Source organism: Mustela putorius, unplaced genomic scaffold (genome assembly GCF_011764305.1).
Source record: "Mustela putorius furo isolate JIRA1106 unplaced genomic scaffold, ASM1176430v1.1 tig00003846_pilon_pilon_pilon, whole genome shotgun sequence".
Lineage (NCBI taxonomy): Eukaryota > Metazoa > Chordata > Mammalia > Carnivora > Mustelidae > Mustela > Mustela putorius.
The window spans coordinates 6536252-6564170 of NW_025421999.1; the positions used below are offsets into that span (position 1 = coordinate 6536252).

At 33.2% G+C, this 27919-nt stretch overlaps 1 protein-coding gene across 1 annotated transcript in view; it reads right to left on the bottom strand.

Moving 5' to 3' along the window:
• Positions 1-217: 217 nt before the first annotated feature.
• The window catches only part of LOC123387175 (cyclic nucleotide-binding domain-containing protein 1-like), a 76209-nt gene continuing 48507 nt past the window's right edge, over positions 218-27919 (bottom strand). The window contains exons 3-6 of the mRNA XM_045063132.1: positions 14561-14698; positions 13224-13356; positions 3124-3206; positions 218-337 (exon numbers count right to left, since the gene is read on the bottom strand). Of these exons, the coding sequence (XP_044919067.1) occupies positions 218-337; positions 3124-3206; positions 13224-13356; positions 14561-14698 (474 nt within the window). The remainder of the gene's footprint in view (positions 338-3123; positions 3207-13223; positions 13357-14560; positions 14699-27919) is intronic.

Genomic DNA, 27919 nt, shown 5'->3' on the forward strand with positions numbered 1-27919 from the left:
TTTATGAAGAAGAGATTATATAGTGCCTAGGGCCTAGTGCTTCAGGAAGTATCTATGGTGTGTGCTCTCTGCACTCTGCTGCTGTGTTCTGGATGCTTTATCCCTCAGGTCAGTCATCTGCAGTTTCTCCTTGCCTGCAGTGGGCAGTGTTTGGACCTTGGCCAGAATGTGGCAAGTTTTAATTAGGTGTGCTCTATTTGTTAAAAGAGAACTGATGCTATTTCCTCAGAACTGAACTTTTGCAGAACGCTATGGTCAGCAGATGTGGTACATATGGGGGAATTCTGTTGGTCTCTGGGGACAAGGGACCCACAGCACTAGTCCTTAGGGACACCAGCTGAAGAAAAGCAGTCCCAATGGAGTGCAAGGGGTCAGAACTTAGTCTAAGCAGGTTAGGCAACAGTGTTGGTTCTGTGGTGTTTAACAAAGTTGGTTTATGTTGAGGTGTGGGAAGGGAAATGGCACCAGCCGGTATCTTTGTTCCTGAAGAAGGAAGTCTGTGCTTGCTGCTCTCAGAGAAGCACTTTCAGAAGAACAAATAATTTCCCCTGTGCATCACAGGCATTTTTCAGATCATTGCTTTCGTACTGTCTGTCTCTGGGTTGCTTGCTTGCTTACCTGGAGTGGTGCAGCACACTTCTATCCCAGCCAAACCTACTGACTTTTAAAACTCAGGGACCTGATGTGGCAGGGACCTGTGCTGGTCTTCTGGGAAAGGATCTCACCATGCTGGGATTGATGCAAGTTTGACCTAGAAAGGCAGTCATGCTAGAGCGGGGCATGGGATTTGGAGCACAGCAGGCTAAACAGGTTAGCTGCCCTCAGCACGTATCTCTGTGCTTATGTTGAATGGTAGGAAGAGAAATGGTGCTGGCTAGTTCTTTTGACCCTGAAGAGACAATCTCACTTCTCACTGATATGCTCCAAGAAGAAAAGTCTCTTCCTGTGCACCTTAGGCAATCCTTTGATCATGCAGCATGCCCCAGGGTTGCCTTGCCTTCCTTCTCTCCAGGAATAAGGAAGCACCCTGAGGTCTCTATCCCAGCCAAGCCTGAGACCTATAACCTCCAGTCTTTGCACTTCCCTGATTGCAAAAACTCATAAAAATTAGCCCCTCTTGTTTTCCCAGTCAATGGCATTGTGGAAGTGTTCTTGTGAATATCTCTGTGCACCTTATTCTTTCACTTTTCTCTGGGACCAGGGTTCCTTCCCTTCCACAGCACCTGCAATCTGTTTCTCCTTCAAACCATACCTTCACACTCCCTACTTTCCTCAGTGTGGCCTCTTCTCTCTCTCTAGTTGTGCAATTTGTTCTATCAGTCCTCAGGTAAATTCCTTGGATATTCAGAATAATTTAATAATTATCTAGCCATGTTCAAGGGACAAAGCAAGCCTAGAGTCCTTCTACTATGCCACTACCTTAGCTCCTTCCCTCTAATTACTGTTTCAGCAGTCATTCCAGCTTCTTTATTTCATCTTGTTAGACATACTCCATATTTTACCATACACAAAGGGAACGCTTTGGTCTAATGCATGATCTTTTCCTGGACAAACCTTTAGTAGAACTTTTGTTTGATTTCATACTCTAATGAACTGGGCCTTAGAATTTGGAAACAAGTAAACTGACGTCTTTTATATTTTCACTTCTCTCCCTCTATAAAATCTGTATATATCAAACATTAATTACCTAACTACTTGCATTATTCTGATGTCTATCTTTGTTCATATTATCTCTTCAGGTGTGAAAGAACCTTCCAAAAAGCATGATTTCTTCAAAAATGATGAAAACTGTCAAACTCAAGGTCACAAGGACTTACTTATATCAATGCCTTTCTTCAGGTGGAAGACCGGATGGATGAATCATAGGATCCATCATAGATAGCTTCTTTATTTAGCAGGTTGCTCTGGGTTTTTATAAGCCAAATTACAATTATACTTATTTAGTTAGTTAAGTATAAAAATAAATAATTATTATGAAATATCCTCAATATACCAGAAAGTTAAAAACCATCCCTACTATCAAGTAACAAAGATTATTGTTAATGATTCAGTTATAAATAATAGTTTTAGTGTGGTTCAATAATTAGCATTTAAAGTTCTACTCTGAAATTTTTAGAAATTACTTTGATTAGGTGAATGGTATTTATAATTAACATTTATATAGATTTAAATGTCCATATATTTGGTGTGCTTAGAAACAAATTATTTCATGTATTTGCTTTTTAAAGTGTGAGAAAATGGAATTGTGCCATTTTATTTTTTTGATGGAGGAAAATGCAACTTTACTTCTAAATGTAAAGAGATAGAATGTCAAAATTCAATTGCCTTAATAAGGAAGGTTATAATTTTTATAACAACAAAATAAAAGAGTCAATGGTCATATGTGGGAAGTAGAAAGAAGTGGAGGAAAGTGCTCTATAAAGAGCTTAGGTATTGCCTGGTTTGCTCAAGAAAAGTTCTATTTACTCATGAAGCAGTTGAATAGATGAATGCTCTATTATTAGAAGATATTTAATTGTACCCTCTCTATTTCCAAAGGGCTTGAATTAATTAAATAAATGTTTAATTTATTTTCATTTAATTTCCATCTAGCAGCTGAATCATTATTTAGATGAGCAATTTTTTTACTTTACATAATTATTTAAGATATTGTTCACCTTTCTTATACTGTTGTTATAATTAAAGGGCTAAATTTGAAGTTAAAAAATGAAACTACATACTTTCTACAAAACATGTTTAGATGTATTCTATGGATATTAATATATCTTTGTCAAATTGCAAAATCAATTGAGAACAAAATCAATGGTTTTATAGTGTTGTAGTTTCCAGCAGTTACCATAACAAATTGTCACAAACTAGGTGGCTTAAAATGTGAAGTTAATTTATTGGTAGTTACAGAGGCCAGATCTCTGAAATCAAGGTGTCAGCAGAGTTCTGCTCCCTCCAAAGAATCACTAGGTAGGGAAACTATTTCTTCCCTTTCTTAGCTGGCATGCCTTGAGGTTTCTGGCCTGCTGGCTCCCACTGCAATCTATTCATATCATCTTCTCTTCTGCTTGTGTCTCAATGAAATCCTTCTTAGACCCTTCTTATGAAGATACACAAATGGCAGATAGAGCTTACCTGATTAATCAATGATAAGATCTTCCTCTCAAGAGGCTTAAGGCTTCCATATATTTTGCCATATAAAGAAATATTCACAGGATCTAAAATTAGGAAGTGAATATATCTTTGGGAAGCCATTTTTTCTGCCTATCACAATAATAAAAAGCATAATCTAACTACAATATTTAAATTTGTATTTATCAAACTGATCAAATGTTTGCAATTCTTTCAAAAATTTATTTATTTATTTATTTTAGAAAGGGAAATTAAGAGAGAGAGTGCATGGTGGGGAGAGGGAAAGGGGGAGAAAATCTTAGCCGACATTCCTCTGAGTGCAGAACTCGATGAGGAGATCAACATTACAACCCTGAGATTATGACCTGAGCTGAAATCAAGATTAGATGCTTAACAGATTGAGCCATTCAGACACTTGCAGTTTTTCAAACATGAGTGTTGTCTAACAAATAAGAACTTCCCCAAACTTATATTTTCAAGCAACAAATATGTTTAGGTCTTAATAGTAATGCATTTTATTTCTATTGGCAAAATTTTCAGAATTTTGCATCCAGACCCTAGTAAACTTGACTTGTTTTAGTGATCTCATGTACCAGCATCCAAATCCACATGTTTTATATTATTATTTATATTAATTATGAAGTGAAACAAAATTTCATAATGAAAACTAACAGATATATTATATTTAATGATCTTTCTATCCACAATATTTCTGAAGTAAATTATTCAATTGCATATGATAGTAACAGTAGCTATTTTCATAGAATGTTAAAATTACTAAATTTTACCTAGTAGTTGCACATTTCCATTACTAATCACTTCTAGCAAAAAGATGTACTATCAAATCATGAGGAAAGAGCTTAAAAAAAAAAAAGAAGCAGAAGTTTCATGGGAAAAAATTAGTTTCTTGAGTTCCAAAAGAAACTGTAATATAGAAAGATCTAGGTATAAATATTGGATATAATTAAATGATCTTGACAAATAAATTTAGAAAATAAAGTAATAAAAACACATAATCTGAACTTGTATATAAAGATAATATCATCATAAATCCTTTAATGGAAATAAAAATTAAAGATGAAACTGAAAATTCAAGTGGTAAGGACCTTAAGTAGTCTTGGGAACATTTGCTGATGGCAAAAACTGAAGGGTTTGAGTTTTAAGGACCAAAATGAAAGGGAAGGAAAAATGTGTTCTCTTACAAGTTAGGGAATAAGAACAAACATACTACATAATAAAAACATAAATTATAAATATCTGTCAATGAAAGCATGAGTTACAAATATCCACCCACAGCCACACAAGTTATTGAGAAAGTTACGTTTAGCTTGAGTTCTGGGATAGGATGAAAAGAAACTCTCTCATGAATATTTATAAATAATGGCTTATACTGACAAAAGACTTGAGAGAGGGGATGGGGTGGTCCGCATTTAAATATCTCTGGGAAATACTAGGAAAGTTTTGTTCCATCTTTGAGGTAGTAGGTGAGAGCACAGGTTTATTTAAATTTGTACTTGAGGATCCTGCCTGCTGTTTGTAATAGTTTAGGCTGACATACACTTATTTGCATATATCTATGCAGCAACAAAGTACTCTGATTGAAATTAAAAATGAAACAAAGCATCCCATGCAAGTGCATAACACCAAAGATACTAAGGAATAGAGAAAATGTATTTGTAAAGGTCCATTCCATACAATACACTGAATAATTAAAATGCCTCTCACATTAATTTCTTGCCATTATTAGTATCACTCTTGCCTTTTATCTCTTTGCCTCTGCACTACCAAAATGGACTCTTAATTTTTTTTCCTGGTTTTCTACTGCCTCTCTCCTTTCAACCATCATTCATATTGCTCTGCCTGATTCATTCCTCTAAAACTTTTACTAGGTATCTTTTATTATTAAAAAATCTTTGGGACGCCTGGGTGGCTCAGTTGGTTAAGCAGCTGCCTTCGGCACAGGTCATGATCCCAGGGTCCTGGGATTGAGTCCCACATTGGGCTCCTTGCTTGGCAGGGAGTCTGCTTCTCCCTCTGCCTCTGCCTGCCTCTTTATCTGCCTGTGCTCGCTCACTTTCTCTCCCTCTGTCTCTGACATATAAATAAATAAAATCTTTAAAAAAAAAAAATCTTTAATGATATCATGTTAGCCATAAAATAAAGTACAAGTACATGAATATGGCACTTAAAAAGCCTCAGACTATCTATAGTTTTGACTGAGCTCATAATTATTACAATTGAGCACCTAATCTCAGTTGGGCTATTTGATTCACTCTTGTGAATCATATGCAAGTCATATACTGGCTCATGTTATTTTTCCTTTCTCTCCTGGAATTATCATTCCTACCCTCTGTCCAACTATATCCAAAAAAAATTCTTTCTTCCACTTAATATTTATTGTATCTGTTGAAAAATAGTAATTTAACAATTATCATGATAAATAATATATATGTCCATGAGTTACCAAAAATTATTTTAATGTAAGATATTTGTGACCCATCTCATTAATTTAAAATCAGTCATTATTTTTATAATTATTAAATCTCCTGAAATAAATCCAAACTACCCTACATAGTATTGAATGCATTGTAGCTACTCAAATATTTGATTTTATGTAATTTTAGAATGCATTTCTTTTAATATTCACAAAAGTAACTGATACAATGTTTTGTACATAATAGATATTCAATAAAAATATTAATGATTAAAGCCAAATGAAGAAATTCTTTAAAAGCACTCACAAAAGAGATCAACTTTGGTAGAATGGATAACTAAAGTACTATTTTTGGTTTCTAAGTATATAACACAGACTCTAAGTTTATTTATTTATTTATTTATTTTTAAAGATTTTATTTATTTATTTGACAAAGAAAGATCACAGTAGACAGAGAGGCAGGCAGAGAGAGAGAGAGAGAGAGGGAAGCAGGCTCCCTGCTGAGCAGAGAGCCCAATGCGGGACTGGATCCCTGGACCCTGAGATCATGACCTGAGCTGAAGGCAGTGGCTTAATCCACTAAGCCACCCAGGTGCCCCTATTTATTTATTTATTTATTTATTTATTATTTTTTTTAGACTCTAAGTTTAAATAGAAAAAGGGTTTTTAGAAGGTATTAGCAAGTTCTAGGAGGATCATGAAACTAGGTTTCAATGCTACAATTTAAGAAAAAAGCCAATGGAAAGGTCCACCCACAATATAGAGCTCTTCTAAAAGAAGCCTCTCTCCTGCACATCGCTCATAATGCTAGGGGGAAAATCAGAACCACCATCCTCATCACCATGCCTGTAAAGAGTCGCTCCCTGACTTCTTCCAAATGCTGTGTTTGTTGGAAAGAATTCAGGCCATAACCAAAATTATGTCTTTTCAAAAAAGATTCTAAGAGATGTAGTCTTTAGCTTTTCTAGCCTCTACAATGGATGAAGGCAGCTTAAAGATGTTTGAGAGGGGTATCGAGCAAATATAATCTGCAATATCTATCATACTAAGAAAATATTTCTTACGGAGATATTTATGAAAATAGTGTATACAATGACAAATATAAAAAGTATAAAGGAGATTATACTTGAACTATATTTATCACTGAACTATATAATCATTTCATGCCTTATGTTTTAGAAATTTGGCTGCATACATAGTTCACAAATTTGAAAATAATGACTAAAAATAAAAACAATTAATTGACAGATTCTACACATTTTTGGTCCTGGTGATTTCTTGAGGAGAACATTCTTTCAACTGCCTTTAACTCGTGTTGTCCTTAATATCATGCTAATGCTTGTTTTATTTGATATCATCTCAAGTTAAAGTTAGCTTTTATTATCCTTAGTTTAAAACACTGTGACCCACCCCCAGCATTCTTCATTTTTGACTGATTGAAATCATATAATTCTCTTAAATTTCTACTCAAAGACAGTAAAACAACAAATTTTGTTTTGAGATTTAACAACAAAAGTGTGTTCAAATATACAAAGGTTTATTTAGTGAATACCTTCTCCCTTATACAGAGAAAATATATTCTCAAAAAAAGTGGAAACAGCATGTATAGAGATCTTGAGGGGAAGGAGCCACTAGAGGTCATAAAAATCCAGAATTTTCAAGGATAATTGAAACATGAACAGAAAAAAGGATGATTCAATATAAAACTTGGAGACACAGGCAAGGCCCAGATGCAACTGGCCTTTAAAAAACTATATTAAGGATTTTGTATTTTGATCTAATAACAATGGGAAGAAAGAAAATTATTAAGGAGAAGAATGATAAAATAAGTTTTGATGAATGATAAGATAAATTTTGATGAATGATATGATAAATGATGAATGATGAGATAAAATTTTATTTTAGTACCAGTCAGTATACTAAAGTGTATAGGATATAGTGTAGCTGAGAGAAAGGAAGGTGGGGAAGACAGGAGAGAAAAAGTTAAAGTGGAGGCAGGATTCTGGAACTTAGGTAAGATGAAATAAGTGGAAGACACATTATAGTAAAAATGATACAAGTCAAAGACAAGGAGAAAATCTCAAAGCAATAAGAGAAAAATGACTCATCAATTACAGTGAACCACAATAAGATGAAGACCTCACTTCTCAACAAAAACAATTTGAAACCAGAAGACAGTGGAATAATGTATTCAAAGTGTGTCAAAAAACAACAACAACAACAACAACAACAACACTACCAACAAAAGTAGTGTTGAGAGAAAAGTTTCTCTCAAAAAAGAGAAACAAAAGAAAAATTTCAAAAAAGAGAAACATTCCCAGTTAAATAAAACCTGAGATTATCTGTTGCTATCACAAATACTAAGGGAACTTCTTCAGACCTAAGGCAAGGAACACCAAACAGTAATTCAATTCTGCTAGAAAATTAAAGAGTACTGCTAAAGGTAAATATGTAATTGTAGAGATCAGTGATAAGTGGATGTTTCTTCTCCTTTCTTCTTTTAAATGACTTAGAGAGTGATTTTAAGTACATAATCCTGGTTTGGGGTCTTTTATATACGTGTGTATATATATTTGCCAATAACAGCACAAGATGGTAAACTGGAGTAAACTAATACTGGACTAAGGAAAGGGTGTCAGGTGATACTTTAAATCCACAGAAATAAGTGAAGATAGCTAGAAATGGTAAATAAGTCATTTAACATTATAAACATATACTTTTCTCCCTTCTCACAGTCCCTTTAAAAGATGTAAAATCATATACAATAATAACAATTTATCGTTCAGTTTCAAAATATATAGATGTAATATGTATAGTGATAATAGCATATGAAGAATGAAAACAGAGTTATATATGATAATATTTCTATATCTAACTGGAATTAAGTTAGTCAAAATCTGAAGTAGATTCTGGTAAGTTGTGATGTATATAGTTAGCTCTGGAACAAACATAAAGGAAATAATAAATACAGTGAAAAATCAGTTTTTCTGATCCAGCTTCCAAGGAACTCGGGAGTCACTACTTCATTCTGATAATAAATAAAGAGCTAAAAACAAACAAACAAAGCAAAATAAACAAAAAACCTGAAAAATAAAGAATTTTTAACTTCTAAGAGGAGTGAGGTCAAAGGAAAAACTGCTGCCCCACAAACTGGAGCAACTATAAGTAAATACAAAGAATCGCAACTTGCCAGAACAGAAACCTCCTCAGGAACTGGTGCTGGTTTAAAAAAATCAAAACTGTACTTGACAAATTGCTGAAGGTTCACTGTGGCCAAATCTGAGTTTAAAATTCCAAGGAGACACAGGATTCAGGAAATCCCACACTTTTGTGAGTTTTACCATCTGGGTCTCTGTTAGGTTCCTACAGTATGTATTAGAGGAAAATTCCTTAAGCTTCTGGAATGAAATAGGCAAGGCACTCTGTTTTTAACAAGACCTGCCCTTGGGGAAAACTAGTTAATCAGAGCTTAACCTAATGGGATTTTATCAGAACCTAACTGAACTAGAGAAGGGATGTACCTAACATCAGTCCCCTCTGGCCATTCTGTTCTATCTAATGTGGGGGTAGGGGTGAGTGGAGAGGACTAAGAAGTATAAGTGAAACTCCCATTCCAGAGACAAGAAGCCCACTAAAAGACTAAGTCCTAATCACAAGAAGATAAAACACTTCTTCCCCTACACCTTATAACCATATTACTAAAGTCTATTCATAGCAGTTCTATTTACAAAGTACCTCATGTCCACCGATCAAGAAAAATGTCGAGAGAATGAGAAGACAAAGCAAAGATTGTGAGAAAATATTTGCAAAACACATATCTGAGAAAAAAAAAAAACTCTTTTTGATTCTTTTTCAAAATATACAAAGAACTCTTAAGAATAACAAAATATCTGGGCCCCAAGGGGCACCTGGGAGGCTCAGTGGGTTAAAAAATGGGCCCTGATCCTAATAGACACCTCAACAAAAAACATGTATAGATTAGAAATAAACCTGTGAATAGATGCTTCACTCAAATGTTTTCAAGGAAGGGCAAAGTAAAACAACAGTGAAATACCACTATAAATCTACTTGAGTGGCCAAAATCCAGAACACTGACAACACTAAATGCTGACATGGATGTGGAGTAATAGGAACTCTCACTGACAATGGAAATGCAAAATAGTACAACCACTTTAGAAGACAACTTGTAGTTTCTTACAAAACTAAACTTATTCTTAACTATCCAGGAAAGGTTTTTTTTTTTTACTATTATTATATTAGCCTATTTTATCTTTCAGAACTAAACTGGTTACTACTTTTTTAAAGTATCTCTAGTTATTGTTTGCTGATTAATGAGATAAACTGGCTGTCTTTTTCCAGCAAGTCATACGTTGAAAAAAATAACACCTGGTAAGACTTTAATTAGGGTGATAGGAGCTGGACATGTAGCATTGTACACATCTATTATAGTCAGGATCCTTTGGCAAGTGAAGCAAAAGTAAGAAGACTTAGGAAGTTAACAAAGGAAATAGAGCCAGAAATAAGCCTTACTTATTTCATGGATTGCCAAGGATTAATCCTAAATTCTATCAAGCTTTTGAGTAATTAACTAAATCTCTCTGAAACTTCATCTAATACACATTCCTAAAAGAAGATCAAAACACACATAATTATGCTTTGGAAATCATACTGGTGCTAATTTTAAACCAAGATAATAAAAGTATAATTTGAACTAGAGTTTTTACACTTTCTGATAAAAATTCAAAATAAATCTTGAGTAAAGTCGAAAAGTATTACATCTAATGCTTCTCTTTGATATATCATGTTTGTCACTGCCATATAAGAAAATTTGATTAGGTTGACAGAACTTATTCTTCACCTACGTATGTTTATTTATAAGAACCACAGTATTTCAGAGCTGAAAGAGGCTTTAAAGATCATTTATTATAATTGTCATTCTACTCTAAGGAGGACAAATGATTTTTAAAACTGTATAAATGTAAGCACTACATATTTTTATTTGGGAATCAGTGGGAAAATGATGCTATTTTTGACTTATTCAATATAATCACAGACTGTCCAATACAATAGATGGATTCCACCATTATTTTTAAAGACATTTGTAAAAAGAACTTGAACCCAGCATTAGCCTAAGACACTGCTTTAATTCTAATGCTAAATTTAAATATTTTACGTTGATATTTTAGAGTGAGGCACATATTAGTCATCATTAGTAATCAAAGACATTAAAAGCTCATAATTATTCCCCTTTTTAAAATTCCATGTTCTTTTGTCTCATGTACATAATTGAAAATATATTTGTTATAGTTTCTTTCCTCCTTCTTATTTTTCAATTATATTTTATTTATTTGAGAGAGAGAAGGAGAGAGAGACAGCATATGCAGGGGGAGGATCAGAGGGAGAGGAACCACCAGACTCTAGGCTGAGCATGGAGCCCATTGTGGGGCTCAATCTCAAAAGAGATTGAGATCTCATCTCATAAGAGATCTCTCATGAGATTATAACCTCAGCTGAAATCAAGAGTCTGATGCTTAACTGACTGAGCCATACAGGTGTCCCTTTTTCCTCCTTTTTAATCACCTAAAAATATTAATGTTCTTACAGATAGGTAAGACTGAGACACTGTTTTTTATACAAAATAGCCCTGGAAATGAGGCATGGACCAAAATGTGACATTTCTGATACAAAAGGAGGAGCCAATGATAAATCAAAACACCCATATTAAAAAAAAGTTTCTATACAATAAATATGCTGACTTTAGAAATGTCCAATTCCTAATTTTTCCCAAGTTAGGGAATTACTTTCTTAAATATACTGTTGGCCAAAAGTGGCATTAATAACACATTAGAAAAACATGTCTCATAGGGCGCCTGGGTGGCTCAGTGGGTTAAGCCGCTGCCTTCGGCTCAGGTCATGATCTCAGAGTCCTGAGATCGAGTCCCACATTGGGCTCCCTGCTCAGCGGGGAGCCTGCTTCCCTCTCTCTCTCTCTCTGCCTGCCTCTCCATCTACTTGTGATTTCTCTCTGTCAAATAAATAAATAAAATCTTTAAAAAAAAAAAAGAAAAAAAAAAAGAAAAACATGTCTCATAAACAAAAATACATCTAAAATTCAATTTTTGCAAGCAAGGAAAAAATATGTATTTGGCTAACTATGGGTTAAACACTATATTTTCAAAAAGTGATAAATAAAATATAAAAATAAGCACAGGGAAGAAATTTGGAACAAATTCTGTAAATGACTATAATCTCAACAAATGTAACAAGTTTATTAGAGAATCTTGGTTTTTGAAGCATAACCTTGCCTCTAGTGATATTTACTTTTCTTCTAATAAAATAACCTTCTGTATTGGTTCTTGCTACACCTCACCTTTCTATTACACAGTGACTCCCTCAAAGGATATCTTAGCCAGATTTTTCTTAACTCCATCATATTTTTTTATTAACAATCACATTATGGAATTTGCAACTCAGACTCATTCTTTTTAGCATTTTAATTTTAAATTTAATTCAGAAATGTTCTCCTCCTGGCAACATATCCCTTACTACATTTATGGCTCTATAGACTTGAAATGGAAGTATTTCTCTTGAACATTATATCTTCTATTATAATCCACTGTCCAACTAAGAGAAAAGCCAGGTAAGGCTGCAAACCTCTTCCTGTTATTTGTGACTATCTCTTGTAGGGCAGTAGGGATTCTTACTAGAAGGAGATCTAAAGCTGCTCTGACCCACCTACCATAATTCCTCTTGTGGCAGTGTCTTAGTCAGTTTGGGCTGCCATAACAAATATCAAAGCCTGGATGGCCCAAACAAAAAGCATTTTTTTTCTCACAGTTTAGGATGCTGGGAAGTCGAAGATCAAGGTGCCAACAGATTCAGTGTCCAGTAAGATCCCTCTTTCTTAATTGCAGAAAGGTGCCTTCTTGTATCCTTATATGGCTGAGAGAGACAGATCATCTCTCATGTCTCTTCTTATCTAAAGACACTAATCCCATTCATGAGGGCTTTCCTTTAGTGACTTAATCACCTCTCAAAGGTCCCACCTCTAAATAGCATCATATTGGGGATTAGGGCTTCAATAAATGAATTTTGTGGGACACAAACATTCAGTCCATATCAGCTGACATCTCTCATTTAATGGGCTTTCATAGATAGAAACAATTATACAGAATGACTTAATGCCATCTACGCTTTTTCTGTACATGTAAGCAGGAAATCCACACATCGCTGCCATGCCAAATACTGGAAATGTTGGCAGTTTCACTGTTGCTATTCCTTCTCTCAGCCTCACCTTTTCTCTATATTTTCCACTGATAATGTGTAGTGCAAGTACAGAGAAGCAAATTTGCTCCTTAAGTAGGTTCAATCAGGAGAACAGGAAAAATGAATAGAACTGCTCACTGCATTTCTACTTTTGTCCTTACATTGACTGGATAGGGCAAGAAGGGCATGGCCATGAGGAAATACAGAGGGATATGAAAGTAAGGCAAGTTCTGAGGTCACTCTTCAAGCCAATACATAATGATTTTTTAATAAAAAATAGGCAATAATCTAAATGTCCAATTAAAAGACTACATTAAGAAGTTAGAGAAACACTCATATGAAAATTACTAATTCCAATAATATGTTAGGTAAAGAAAATGATCCAAAATTGCATTAAACTCACCATGACCTGGAGGAAATTTTTTCCATTTAATGAGTGCAACTAGCTCATGTATGGATAAAGTGGGCCACTCTTCATAATATGGACATTTACGAATTAATTTCACCTTTTCTTTATTTTCGAGTTTTATTTTCTCCTGAAAAAGGTTATTAAAAAATAAGGGAAAATGTACAGTAGATAGATAAATGGCAGTAACCAAAAAATAAAAGTTTTATGAGTGTAAATTGTATAACAAAATTACATTTGAAGTTTGTAGGTGCATCATTCTTTGATCACATAACTATATTGAAATTTTAATCTTCAGATTTGCTACTAAAATTGTATTTTCCCCCTTTCATAATATTTTTAGACTTCCATAAGTGTTTTAGCATTTTTAAGAAATCCTGTCATAGTCAAGACTAAACTCAAAAGTTGTACTTGATAATATTGAATCCTTGACACTTATATTTTGAAAATAAAACATACAAAATGATTTTTTTTAAGCTAGCCACTCTGAAACCAGGGATTTGGAAGGAAGTTGAATTCTGAGAAAGTCATCTGTACCACTGACACTGAGACAACTGTATCAAAAGAAACCCTAACTATTAGAGACCTAAATCTAAAAGATGGATGTCTCTTCATCTCCCTCCAACCTGAGCACACAACCGTAGCTGATACCAGTGCTCTGTTGCCCCTGTACCAGACTTAGATCCTATCAGAAAAGCTCATAGACAATGGGGGCCTTTCAATGCAGTCATTTATAAAAAACTTTCTCTGTCACCAATAAAGGAGAAATCAAAAAGAGGGAAAATTTTGGAGTTGATTAAAGGAGACTAAATTGGTAAACTTGAAGTCAATAAGTTATCTTAATGTAGCAGAATTTGGGGGCCAGAATTAAATTGTGATCACCTATTCATCCAACACTGGGTTTTTAATATCTATTACAACAATGAAATAGCATGTTAGCCATTCCCAAGTATTTCTTTTTCCTCAGGTGGACTGACAGATTTAGAGATCTCTCTGTATGTTTGTCTGGTATCCCTAACTCTTGACAAGCTGTTGACACCCAAAACATATGTTTGTTGAATAAGTACCTGAATAAATGAATGGATAAATGAATGGATTTGAAATTCATGAAAAACCCAAAGTGCTAAAAATATACATAAAATATACCCATAGAGACCTTTCTTTCCACTTCAACTACCCATCATCATCATAAGCTTAAATATTGTTCATCAAACAAGCCATATTTTTGTCTCCAAGTTAAGTATATTAAAACATTAAAAAGATATGGACATCTGTCTAAAGGCAAAACTTAGCTTGAGTTTACACACATATTGTGTGTGTGTGTGTGTTCGTACCGATTTAAATCTTGCATAATTCTTTGCAGAGATTTTAAGAATTTCACAATCTTCTTCTGTGATCACTGAGTACTCCTTTGTTTGTGATTCAGTCTGAGCCTCAACTTCTAGGGTTCCAAAGGTACTCCATTGTCGAAGCTGTAAAAAATACAGAAGTAGCTTAAACTTCATTATCAATCATCAACATAAAAATACCAGTGATGATGAAATAAACAATCTAGAAGAGTCTGGAAAAGAGATGATGGCAGATCAAACTCCAAGTCTGTGAAAGAAGGGGATCTAAACAGTCTTGCATGGATGTCATACTTCTACCCAATGTTACCTTCCTAAGGCAAGAAAAAAGTTTCCATTTTTTTAACTAGAATGAAAGAAATAACTTATAAGAATAGATCTTCTGGGGGCACCTGGGTGGCTCAGTGGGCTAAGCCTCTGCCTTCTGCTCAGGTCAGAGTCTCAGGGTCCTGGGATCGAGCCCCACAGCAGGGAGCCTGCTTCCCCTGCTCTCTCTGCCTCCTCTCTGCCTACTAGTGATCTCTCTCTGTGTCAGATAAATAAATAAAATCTTAAAAAAAAAAGAATAGATCTTCTGTTTTATCCACTGATTCATTTTAAATACCTAGAATAATGCTTGGAACATAGTAAACATTCAATAAATATTTGTTGAAAGAGTGAAGAAAAAAATACACTTACATACTTGGTCTTCTATTTATTTTATTATCCTCATATGTTAGTAATAATAATGAAATGAATATATTGTTATGCAGTATTTAAATTATAAGTATATATATTTATACACACTCATATTCACACATAGTGTCTTCTAATTTAATATGTAAAAGATAAATATTTAGCATCCTCAAAATTTTGCACTAGGATATGTATTGTAAATTATTACTATATAATGAGAATATATACAGCTACATAGAAGACCTGTATTCATGTTTACCTGGGGAAAAATATATAGCATAGATAATCTCTATCTATGAAATTGAGAAGCTTTTTAGGAAAAACATCAGGTCTATACGCCTAAGATAATATGAGAGGACATCCACTCTTCCATTTCAAATTCATAGAAAGGCTGAATTGTTTTCTTTTGAGTTGAATGGATAGCTGAGCTTGAATCTGCAAGTTCAGAATTAAAGAGGAATTTTAAACAGACACTGATGAAGCTGAAGTGGTTCATCGTGATATCAAACTAGGATAAAGGCCTAAAAAGTGGAGCTCTGGGATTTGTCATACATGTAGGAGTAGGAAATGAGACCCAGGACCACACAAAGCAAGGAACTGGAATTGAGCCCTCTTACCTAAAGCCTAAGACCTTGTGTAACTGCCCCTAAGAATGAAGTACTGCTTAAAATATAACCTATGAGAAAATACACTAGTTATGAAGCATGCTTAGATATAGCCTTAAGAAAAACATGTACTGGCAATAGGCCTCTGGGGGAGAAGATGATATACATCCTTGAAGCCGAGCAGCTGGGGATGCCTGGCTCACTCAGGGCCGGCCCAATGCCACCTGCTTCATTTTTCCATTATCTCCCCTTCCCTGGAGAGCACCAGAAGTTAGTCATACAATCCTTTTGTTTGGGCTTGCTCACTCTAGGTCATGTACTACATGACCAGACATACTTTGCCTATCTTCTTACGTATCTACAAGACTCATGGTCAATGTATTATCTCCGGTTTCTTTGTTGATTGTTACCCACTTTCTAATAAACATGAGACTGAGGAGTTGTTTGGGGTGACAGTCTTTTCTACTGACCCCTGCTCCCCTTCCCCTGCAGCTGCAGCTGACTTGTTTCTGCTTTATTCTCCCATGCACCATCAGGAGGCAGCACCTTGGAGGATCACCTCTTTGTGAAATGGAGGCAACAAAGTCTAGTTTGTTGCCTCCACTAGTCTAGCTAGGGAACTGGGTACAGTTGTCACAAAATCAGGATCCTAGGTCTGTAACTTTTGTAGGTGAAGAGTATACATTTATACATGGTACAGGACTCAAAGCTTAAAAATTACTCTACAATCTGGTACACATCTAGTACCTAGGATCCAGGAAAGTGCAAATTTAAAACCCTATGGATGAATTGAGAATAAAAGGAACTCACATAAGAAGCAATCCCTACTAATAAAAAAATCACAATAAAAACTTAAAAGCTTCACAAGTGACAAAACTCCTATGAGGGTAACTCAACAGAGAACTTGAAAAAAAAATCTAAAAGAATCTATTTACAATTAACTTATTAGATCTTACTGCATTTGCATTTTATAAAAGAACAAAATTAAAACTTTTATAAGTAAAAAATTATAGGAAGTTATTAAAAAACTCAATGAACACATTAATTAAAATGTAAGAGATAATTCACAAAATGGATAAAACATGAGAAAAGCATTCAGAGTAAAACATAAAATATAGAAGAAGTTTGAAATAAGAATTTAAAAGATATGGAAGACAGATGGAGAGCATTCAGTATACATGTACTAGGATTTCTAGAAGGAACTAAAAATAATGGGAGATGAGTAAATATCAGGTCAGTGACAACAGCACCAAATTTTCCAGAATAGGGAAAAGATGAGTCTTAGAAATAAAGGAATATACAAAGCTTAGATATATATTTGTATTTTGTATTCCTGCTCAGGTTTTGTTTGGTGTACTATATCTTCCTCCTCCAGGTACCCCTTCATCATCTTGATAGTGATCAGTATATTCAAGTAGATATTTTCTACATATAGTTTTCCAAATTTTCTAATTGTTTTTAGGATAAGACTTAGTTTGTATTACCTATTAAACTGTTATGAAAGCATAAGTCCTTTATGACTTTAATACTCTTAAGGGTTTCTTACTTGATGTGTTAACAATATCATCAAATTCCCTAATATTATTAGGAAAGTATTACATTTCCAATATTTTTTACATATGATCTATATGTAAACATTGTTGTACAACTTAATTACTATATTACTGAATTATTTAAATTATTAATATTTATATTTCCATTCTGTCCTATAACTATGTCATCTTCAAAGTGCTCAGAAAAAATAAGTTTCAAGCTAGAATTCCTACTTAAAATAGGAATATGGAATGAAGAAAACAAGCATCAAGCTAATTTTTGACATCATGTGAAACAAATTTAAAAAGAAGAATTTTAGCTAGAACAATACTGAATCCAAAGAGGAGTACAAAACAGTAGATAAAAAAAATTGGTGAATGTAAATAAAATTTATCAGCATATAATATTTTTAAAATAACTAATTTTTATAGCTAATTTTTTAAACTATTTTTAAAATAACAAACTAATATGTGGTACTTTAAAATAACATATATTTAAAATAGTTTTACAACAATAACTCCAAAGAGAAGAGCAAGAAGACAAAAAAAAAATGTTTTGAGAGTGAATCTTTATACTTTGGAACTAGGAAAGAAAAAAGATTATATAGCTTTTCTTAGTTAAAATTGAAAATTTAATAATACAGAAATCGGACCTTTATGGATGCAAAAAATAAACATAATGACACAAAAATAAATGATGAAATTTACCATGTCCCTAAAATATCTAAAACCTATAAGCTGACGTATTATGAGCAACAAAAACAAATAATTAGATAAAATGCCAAATTATTTTAAAAAAAGAATTTATAAAGAGAACAATTAAATAAACCACACACAAAAGAAAAAAATACAGGTCTATTAGATCAAGTTTGTTAATTGTGCTGTTCAGAATTTCCATATATCCACTGACACTTTTTTTTTGTGGGGGGTCTGGTCCCTTATCAGTTACTCAGTGATACTTATTAAAATTACCCTTTATAGTCATGGACTTGTTTACTTATTTTCTTTCCTCACTTCTTCCCTTCATTTCTTTATCTTTCTTTTCCTTTCCTTTCCTCTCCTCTCCTCTCCTCTAGTTCTTTCTTTCTTTCTTTCTTTCTTTCTTCTTTTGCTCTCTTTCTTTCCCTCCTTCCTTCCCTCTCTCTCTCTTTCTCTTTTTTTTCCATCAATGTTTATACATTTGAGGTAACAATTCTTAGTGTATATAAATTTCACACTAATTATGAAATATCTCTTTTTACCTTTAATAATATTCTTGTAGTAAAGTCTACTTTGCCTGCTATTAGTAGAGCTTCACTAGTTTTCTTTGGTTTAGTATATTCTGGTTTACCATTTTTCCATTATTTTATTTTGCAACTTCCAGTATATTTGTAATAAGGTGTGTCAGCATACAGGAGTTTTTTTAAATCTATCCTGAAAATCTTTGTTTATTAATTAAAATAGTTAGTCTTCTATATTTAATGTAATTACAGACATATTTGGTTTAAATTTGCCTTCCTAATATTTGCTATGTGTCTTTTTTATTTTTCATGTGTCATTTAATTCTTTTTATTCAGTGCTGAACACGAAGTATAAAAACTTGTTATTGCTGTAGATATCATCTTCCTCTGAGATGCTTTTCCTACTGACAGTTAAGTAGTGAGTGTAGAAGCAGATTAACATGATCCAGTCATTAGGTATTGAGGTATTTGAGGCTGGTTTTAGTTCTGGGTTTCTACTGATAGACTAACATGTATCAGAACTTCTTACCTTACTAGACATAGAACTTTTTTTTAAGATTTTATTTATTTATCTGTCAGAGAGAGAGAGATCACAAGTAGGCAGAGAGGCAGGCAGAAAAAGAGGGGGAAGCAGACTCCCCATTGAGCAGAAAGCCCGATTTGGGGTTCAATCGCAGGACCCCGAGATCATGATCCTAGCTGAAGGCAGAGGCTTAACCCACTGAGCCAGCCAGGTGCCCCTAGACATAGAACTACCTGTTAAGCACTATGAGACTGATGACAGTTCTTGTTAGATTTTTAGCTGCATATTTTTACTTGTGTTCTCTGATGGTTAATTTTATGTGTCAACTTAATTGGGTCATGGAATATCTGGATAAATTGGTCAAATATTATTCTGGGTGTTTCTGGTCAAGTTGAACTTTTAAATTTGTACACAGAATAAAGTAGATTGATTTCTATTCTGCGGCAGGCCTCATCCAATCAGCTGAAGGCCTGATTAGAAAAAGAGACTGATCTGCAACCAACTAAGAATTTAGGAAGTTCTCTATCCAGTGGCCTTCAAGCTGATCTCACTAAATATCAGTGATTCCTGGTTTTACAGCATCTTCCAGACTTCAGACTCAAACTGGATATTGGTTTGGCAGATTTTGGATTTGCCAGTCTCCATAATTGTCTGAGCCAATTCCTTACTATCTATCTATCTACTTATCTATAATCTATCTATACTTCTGTCCATCCATCCATCCTACTGGCTCTGATACCCCTAGTTCTATAAAGCTTAGGAATTAGCAAATACCTGAAAGAAAAGAAAGGCATATCAAGCTACCTTTCCTCTGCTTTTCTTTTCCCAGTATCATGGTCCCTCAAATCCTGATTGTCTAGATAGATTGAATTCCAAATTTTGTCACTCTTGTACTGCAAGACTCCTGAAAGTCCTGAACTACTGTTTTTTTCTTACTCATCCCTATGATGCTTAAAAATTGGCAGATGCCCCAAAGGAAAGCAACAGGAAATGTCTGGCTCAAAATATTGTATTTCCTTTTCTTCTTGAATCATGGCCTTCAAATCCCCTGGTTCCCTTGCTTGCTCTCAAATACCTTCAGACAGTTGTTTGGTTGGTTGCTGTTATCCCACCTTTTTAGTGTTCTCAGCAGGGATATTGGGTTGATGCAAGCTACTCATCATGGTCAAAAGCATGAGCTTTGGCAAACTAAAGTGACTGTTTCTTTAAAACAAGATCTACTTCTCTTTGTATTGTTTAGATTTGGTTAGCTTGCTCTTATCATCCCTGTATAAAATGAGTGACAAAAATTACTCAGAATCATCAATGGGACAATAATATCTAAACCCTTTTCATAGAAAATAAAGGAAGGATAGAGACTCTGACAAGATTGTCCAGGAATTTTTATATAAATTAGTATTTGTAATTAGAAAAATATTCTGAAGAGCCTTATCCTGGTTTTGAATTTCTTTTCCTAAAAAACAATGGAGAGAAATTAGATGGCAGCTTCTTAACACAAGGAAGGAACTAGTAGGCATACAAAGGGGGAAAATGCTTCGTATTTCAAAATACTTCATATTTCATCTTTTTCTCTTTCTCTGTAGATGGATAGATCATATCCATGATTAATTAATGAATGAATATTAATGTATCAATAGCAGAATTTCTAATGTTTGAATTATTCATGCACATCAGATACTCATAAGAATAATGTAAGTACAAAGCACTCTTTGCTACTTGGCAGGTTATGTATGTTGTATGTACCTGTGTGTCCTGTTGAGTTTTCTCTGTCAACTGTATTTTTTTAAGTCTTTTAAAAATCATAAATTTTCTAGTCCATATAAAAGATATATCTACAAGTGCAGGAAAGGAGTAGATCAACAGTGAAAAATAGTACCCGATGAACTCATTGGAAACATGTTCCTGTATAAGTGTCACAGTACCTACAATATAAAAACTCCTAACAGCCCAGACTACATCCTATTAGCACAGCTTAGCCGATAATCATGAACTGAACATCAGTTATATCCCAAATATTTCTTTGTGCATTAATTTTTTTTATGTTTGGGAGGGAGCAACTCATACAGTATCTTCTGCACTGGACTGCTGATTTTGCCAAAGAGATACAATTTTTTCTATGTCCTCAGAGGTCCTAAATGACTACACTTAATTCTGAAGGAGTCACCAGCATGATTCAGCACTTTCATTTATCTAATTTGAAAATACTGAATGTATAATTTAATCAGAAGTATAGTTCAAAAATTAAACCAAATAATTAAAAGATAGCATTTGGACAAATAAAATATATTTAATAATTTTCTAAACATAGTTGGTGCTAAATAAGTATTGCTGACTAGTTATAGATGAGAAAAAACATTTTTATAGCATTATTATTTGAGATATTTTTACTTTCTTATTACAAGGGAGAAATTAATCATTCTGATATGTAGGAATATACCATTCAACCACTAGAAATAATCATTCTAGCATGTCATTTAGTGATATTGCTCTTTCACTGCAATATTATATTGCAGAAAATATAAGTGGCATAGTCACAATTATTTTAAAGTAGCACTAAGAACTAAAAATACTTCTATATTATGATATGAAATACAATGTCAGTTAAAGTAAAAGCTAATATTACTTTGAATAATCATAAATTTTTTTAAATTAGTATGTAAATCTTAGTAAAAAATTAATGGAGCATATGTTGAAATGCATACATTATAGGTATTCATACATAAGTGCTCATCACATGTTCACTAGCTATAACACTTATGAAATCTAATGTTCCTTAATGGATCAACATCATTCATGTGTTATATGGTTTCTCATTTTTAAATTAATTGCTCTGATGTGATTTGAATTTTATATGAAAAATGATATATTTTGGTAGCTTTGTATAGCAGACTTTCTAATAAAGCAGAAACACTGCTTTCTGACTTTATATTCAAAATAGAACATTTTATCCACATACTGCTAAATTCAATGGCTCATATATCCATTTATTCTGAGTTTAATATGATCTTATAAAGAAGATTCAGTTGAATAAGCTTAAATATAAAGTGAAATAACTGTGTCAGCCTAATCCCAATGTGAAAATGATTTAATATTTACATTTTTGCTTATAGCTAAAATAAGTACTTTGAACTGCACTTTGGGATTTTCCATGTTCACCATTAAAAACTATAATTTTCTTAACTATACTCTCTACTTTTATAATTATAGAGCCTACTTCTTAAACTTTTCAATGAATAATAAGCATAAAAAAGTAACAATAAAATGAACTTCTATGTGCTCACTACCTGACTAAAAAAAATCAAATTTTCCTAGTTAGGCAGAGGTAGCCATTATGTTAATTATTAGGATATTAATTTATAACTATATCTTGGTAAAACTGTATGTATCTACAATATAGTATAGTTTTACCTTTTTCTTCACTTATTACTTATTGTTTTACCCTTTTCTATGAGTATATTTTACCTATTTCTTGCCTATTTCTAAAACCTATAGTTTTACCTATTACTATAGTATAGTTTTACCTATTACTATAGTACAGTTTTACCTATAGTATAGTTTTACTTATTTCTTCTTTACCTATTATTTTAAGTAACGTTAGAATAAACATTATTATATTTTTGCTGAATATTAAGTTTCTGAAATACAACCATGTTGATGTAGTTCATTCATTTTTCATTGTTGCATGTTTATGCTCAGATTATTTATTAATTATTTTGCTGATGAACATTTGTGTCATCAGTATTTGTCTATAAAATAATAATATAAGCATTATTATATGTGTGTTCTTATACAATATGTAGCTATTTTTCTAAGATACATGCCTAAGGATGCAGTTTCTGTGCTACAGGATGTGTTATCACTTTAACATCTAATATCCAAACTGTTTTCTGAAATGCATGTTCTAACTTACATCATACATACATACATACATCATAAATGCATGCAATGTCTTTCTGCAAAGCTTCTCCAAAATTATGCATTTTCTGATTTTTAATATTTTTCAATTTGGTAGTAAGTAACAGTATTGATTTTTTTTAAGATTTTTATTTTTATTTATTTATTTGACAGAGAGAAATCACAAGTAGACGGAGAGGCAGGCAGAGAGAGAGAGAGGGAAGCAGGCTCCCCGCCGAGCAGAGAGTCCGATGTGGGACTTGATCCCAGGATCATGACTTGATCCCTGAGATCATGACTTGAGCCAAAGGCAGCGGCTTAACCCACTGAGCCACCCAGGTGCCCATGGTAGTAAGTAATAGTATTGATTATACATTTTTGTTATTTATTTGCATTTATTTTAAAGTCAAAAATATTTACTGTATATTTACTGGGTTCCTAAAGTGGTAGAACTTCATTGAATTTGTCAAGTCCTTTAATTCATAATTTCTCTTCTGCATTAGATTGATGTATATGTTTTGTATTTTTCATTATTATTGTCTTTTGGATTTTTAGGTGATTATATAGTCCAAATGTTGGTTCTTTCCTATTTATGTGTGTTGAAAAAAATCTTCATTGAAAGTGTGCCTTTTCTTTACTTAGGGATCATGGGATGAATAAAACCTAACTGGTATTTTTTTTTTTTATGCTTAAAGTTTTTATTTAGATTCTGGTTAGTTAACATATAGCATCGTATTAGTTTGGGGAGTAAAATTTAGTGATTCTTCACTTGCATATAACCACTTAGTGGTCATCAGAAGTGCCTTCTTTAATACCCATTACCCATTTAGCCATCTTCCCACCCACCTCCCTTCTAGCAACCCTGCTTGCTCTTCATAGTTAAGAGTCTCTTATGGTTTGCTTCCATCTCTTTCTTTCCCCTAAGTTCATCTGTTTCATTTCTTAAATACCATGTATGAAATATATGGTATTTGTCTCTCTGACTGACTTATTTTGTTTAGCATAATATGCTCTAGCTCTATTTGCATTATTGCAAAGGGCAAGCTTTCATTCTTTTTGATGGCTGAGTAATATTCTTATATACACCACACCTTCTTTTTCCATTCATCAGTCAATGGACATTTGGGTTCTTTCCATATTTTGTCTGTGGTTGATAATGCTGCTATAAACATTGGGAGCATGTGCACCTTCAAATCAATATTTCTGTATTATTCTCCGGAGTGGCTGCACCAGTTTCCATTCCCACCAATATAAAAGTGTTCCCTTTTCTCCACAACCTTGCCAACATATATTGTTTGGTGCTGTGAATTTTAGCCATTCTGAGAGGTATTATGTGTTATCTCATTGTAGTTTTGATTTGTATTTCCCTGATGAGGATGTTGAGCTTCTTTTCATGTGCCTGTTAGTGATCTAGATACCTTCTTTGGAAAAATGTCTATTCATGTCTTCAGCCCATTTATTAACTGATGATTTAAGAATTTTGAGGGGTATCAAGTTTGTTAAGTTCTTTATAGATTTTGGAGACTAACCTTTTATCAGATATGTCATTTGCAATTATCTTCTTCCATTCTGTAGGTTGCCTTTTAGTTTTGTTGATTGTTTCCTTTACCATGTAGAAACTTTTTATCTTGATGAAGTCCCAATGGTTTATTTTTGCTTTTGTTTCCTCTGCCTCTGTAGATGTATCTACTAAGAGGTAGCTATAGCCGGTGTCAGAATGTTTCCTATGTTCTGCTCTAGGATTCTGATTGTTTCCTATCTCACATTTAGGTCTTTCATCCATTTTGAATTTATTTTTGTGTATGATTTAATAAAGTGGTCCAGTTAAAACTTTGATTTTAAATTTGTTTGGGGGGAGGGATAGAGGAAGAAAAGATAGGATCTTAAGCAGGCTCCATGCCCAGTGTGGAGCCTGATGCATGTTCGATCTTACAACGCTGACTGAGATCATGACCTAAGCCAAAATCAACAGCAGGACACTTAACTGATTGAGCCACCTAGGTGTCCCAAAACTTTCTTGGTTTTCAACAAACATCCTTATAGTATACTTCTGTAAGTATCTTATTTCAAAAGCTTTTGTTATCATGACATCATGAAGAAATTCTGCTACATACTCTTTCAGAATATTTTTTAGCTAATTCCTTTTATAATTAAGCTTGTGATCCTAAATTGATCTTTATGTATGACGTGAAGTAAACCAGCGGGTTTATTTATTCTATTTACATAGGTAACCAATTTCCTTAGCTCATATTATTAAATCATCCCACAAATTTCCCCACTGTTTTTCATGATACTAGTTTACATCAAGAGTGTTTACATATGTGGATCTTATTTTTGGACTCTGATTGCTCATATATATGTTCATCTAAGCCATTAGTAATCATTATAAAAACACTATATCAATTATATAGCCTAGTTTTAAGTCTTGATATCTGGTAGAAAAAGAATCCCTTCCGTAAGTGTCATCTTCAGAGTACCTAGCTGTTTTTAGCTTTTGGCTGTTTAGTATAATTTTTAGGACCAATTGGCAAGTTCTACAAGAAAACTACTTGGATTTTTTTCACTGAAATTGCAAGAAACCTAAAGATCTTTTTGGGAGACTTGTCATCTTAAAATATTAAATGTTCCTATCCCTAAATGTAGGGTAGCTATATTTAAGTCTTCTCTTATATGTTTTAGGAATACAAATAATGTTCTCCAAAAAGTATCACAACAACAATTTTTATTATTTTTCTCATTACTCAATATTTTACATATCTATTTAATAGAATCTTTTTATTAATGATATTTTCTAACTGTATTTTTGTGAATTCTTTTATTGTAATATCAACAATGCATTTAGGGGTGCCTGGGTCGTTCAAATGGTTAAGCATCTGCCTTCGGTTCAAGTCATGATCCCAGGTTCTGGGGATTGAGTCCTGCATCGGTCTCCCTGCTCAGCAGGAAGGCTACTTCTCCCTCTCCCTCTGCTGTCTCTCTATCAAATAAATAAATAAAATCTTTTTAAAAATGCATTTATAACACAAATAATGATTTGTTACATTTTAATCAGTTCTTTAGTTGTTTTCATTTAAAGGAAGGGGTTGGTGAACTTTTTCTGTAATGGACTAGAACGCTTACATTTTCAGTTTTATGGGACCTATAGTCTCTGTTACTACGATTCAACTCTTCCATTTTGGAGTAGAAGTAGTCACAAACAGTATATAACAAATGGGTGTGGTTGTATACTTATAAAACTTTATCCACAAAAGAAAAAAAAAGCTGTAGTCAGATTATGCCCAAGGTCTTGAGTTTTTCAACCCCACAGAGCTTCATTAATATTATTAAGACCCATATACTTTATTATTATTTATGTTTTAACCTTAAAAATGTATAAATATCATTCCATAAGATGAAGTAAAAATGACTAACATTTAACATACAATAATATATTTTACATGATATACTATATGGTATAAAAGAGTACTTCTAAAATGTGATATTCATATAATTTACATTTTAAAAATTATGGTTTCCAGATTTTTTAATTGATATATTTCCTCCTGTAGTAGCCCTTCTGTTCCTCAAAACGTTTTACATTTAATTTTCTTTGGCCTTGGAAGTCATATTTTTAGGCTTATCATATGTTAAATATAAGTAGACTATATCATCTAAACATCTATTGAACTCTCCTAGGAGTAAAGTATGAAGCTTGGGAAATTTGTTTGCTTTGGTAAAATATAACTAATCTGCTATAAAGTCCTTTAAGTTTATCACTGTGCTCATCTTAGAAGAAATTGACAGATACACTCTTGTTATATGAAAAATTACTGTATGTGGATATAAAGCAAATCCTTTTAGAAAACAGTTACACAGACAATTTTTTTCTTCAAATAATTGTGCATGTGTTTTTCTGTGTGTATGTGTTCATTTATATGTTGGCTGAGTAAAGTCTTAGCCAACTTTTTAAGGAATTATCATCATCCAGAATGTGTTACGGTGGAGGTTTACTAAAACTTTTACTAAACATTTTCTGATTTTCAATAATATAGTCTGTTAGCTGTATATTTTGTCCAGTTTCATTTATGCAGATGGATTTCTGAAGATGGGTAAAAGCAGCTTCTTAAATAATTGTTTGGGAAAAATATAAGCCAGTTAATTAAGCCAATTAAAAATAAGTAAGAATTGATTTCCAGTATTATTATACAAACACACACACACACACACACACAGAGTTTCCATACAAATGACAAGCTTATAAAGAGAATAATGGTCATCATAATTGACAAGGACACTAAGTAAATACAAAAATTATTTTAATTAAAGAAAAACGAGTTGAGGCCACCATATACCACTATGGTTGTGATCATATTTTTCAGGCAATATTATGTAATAAACATATATAAAGGGAGTTCCACATAAATCAAGGAAGTTCAATCCTTATTCGCAAAGCAGAGCCTGGCGCTCTGAATTTTTGCTCCCACCAAAAGGCTTGTTTATTTATTCACCAATTCACACCATCAAACTGAAACTTTCAGCTGCATTTCCAGCCATCTCTACCACATCATCATCTTCTCTAAGGCCAAAACAATTTATTTATCTCAGTACCAAACACATAGTAGGTGTTAAAAATGTCTGTTGTAACTAAACTGAACATTAGAAAAATGCCAAAATATAATCTTTTATCAGAATAAATAAAGATCTCTTGAAGTATTCAAAGATTTTGGATGCTAAAGTGGTGAATTTCATCACTCTCTATCTCAACTGGCAGAACCAAGTGGAAGTTTATATTCCTGCCTTTGACCAGGGCATATGCTAATGGGATTCTCAAAAGCAGGGAAAGGAAATAAAATAATTAAATCTGTAATTTAAAAATAATGCTGTTAAAGGGAGGAACCTTGCCTGAGACTCAGTCAGAA